Source organism: Antrostomus carolinensis, unplaced genomic scaffold (genome assembly GCF_000700745.2).
Source record: "Antrostomus carolinensis isolate BGI_N321 unplaced genomic scaffold, ASM70074v2 scaffold11253, whole genome shotgun sequence".
In the NCBI taxonomy this organism is placed as follows: Eukaryota; Metazoa; Chordata; class Aves; order Caprimulgiformes; family Caprimulgidae; genus Antrostomus; species Antrostomus carolinensis.
The window spans coordinates 2,787-3,417 of record NW_010303141.1 but is presented as its reverse complement, the minus strand read 5'-3'; the positions used below and the strand labels follow the sequence as shown (position 1 = coordinate 3,417).

At 56.9% G+C, this 631-nt stretch overlaps 1 protein-coding gene across 1 annotated transcript in view; it reads left to right on the top strand.

The window, feature by feature from the left end:
- Nucleotides 1-5: 5 nt before the first annotated feature.
- Nucleotides 6-631, top strand: part of INTS5 (integrator complex subunit 5) — a gene marked incomplete at both ends in the record, with an annotated part of 3,407 nt that continues 2,781 nt past the window's right edge. Inside the window, one exon of the mRNA XM_029084019.1 lies at nt 6-631. Coding sequence (XP_028939852.1) covers nt 6-631 — 626 coding nt within the window.

Below are 631 nucleotides of genomic sequence, written 5' to 3'. Positions count from 1 at the left end.
GCCCCCAGGACTTGGCTCAAGAACTCAAATCCTTCCTGACGGGTTTGGACCCCACCCAGGGCACCCAACTGTCCCCCCCGGCCCACGCCCGTTGCGCCCTCCTCCTCCTCCGCTCCCTCCCCCCTGCCCGCCACGCCGCCCTCCACCATCTCCGCTCCGTCTTCGACGACCAAGTCTCATCTCATCTCCTCAACCGGGAGAACCCACCTGGGATGATCCCTGGGACCTTCCCTCGAGGTGGGATGGGATCTGAGGAGATCGTCCAAGAAACCGAACGGCTTTTGACTGAATTCCTTCAAACCAACCCCAAATTTTGGGCTCCTTTGGTATCTTCATGGTCCATCGACCTCATGGGCCAACTGAGCAGTAAATACGCTGGACGTCACGGCGTTCCTCACTCATCCAACCTCAACGAGCTCCTTCAACTTTGGATGTCTTGTAAAGCCACCAGGACCTTGATGGACATCTACACCCGTTGTTTGGCCTCCATGGTTGGGGGTTGTCCTGATTCTTGCGTCGACGCTTTGTTGGACACGTCTCTTCAACACTCGCCTCATTTCGATTGGGTGGTGGCTCATATTGGGTCTTCTTTCCCCAACACCATCATCAACCGCGTCCTCTCTTGTGGGTT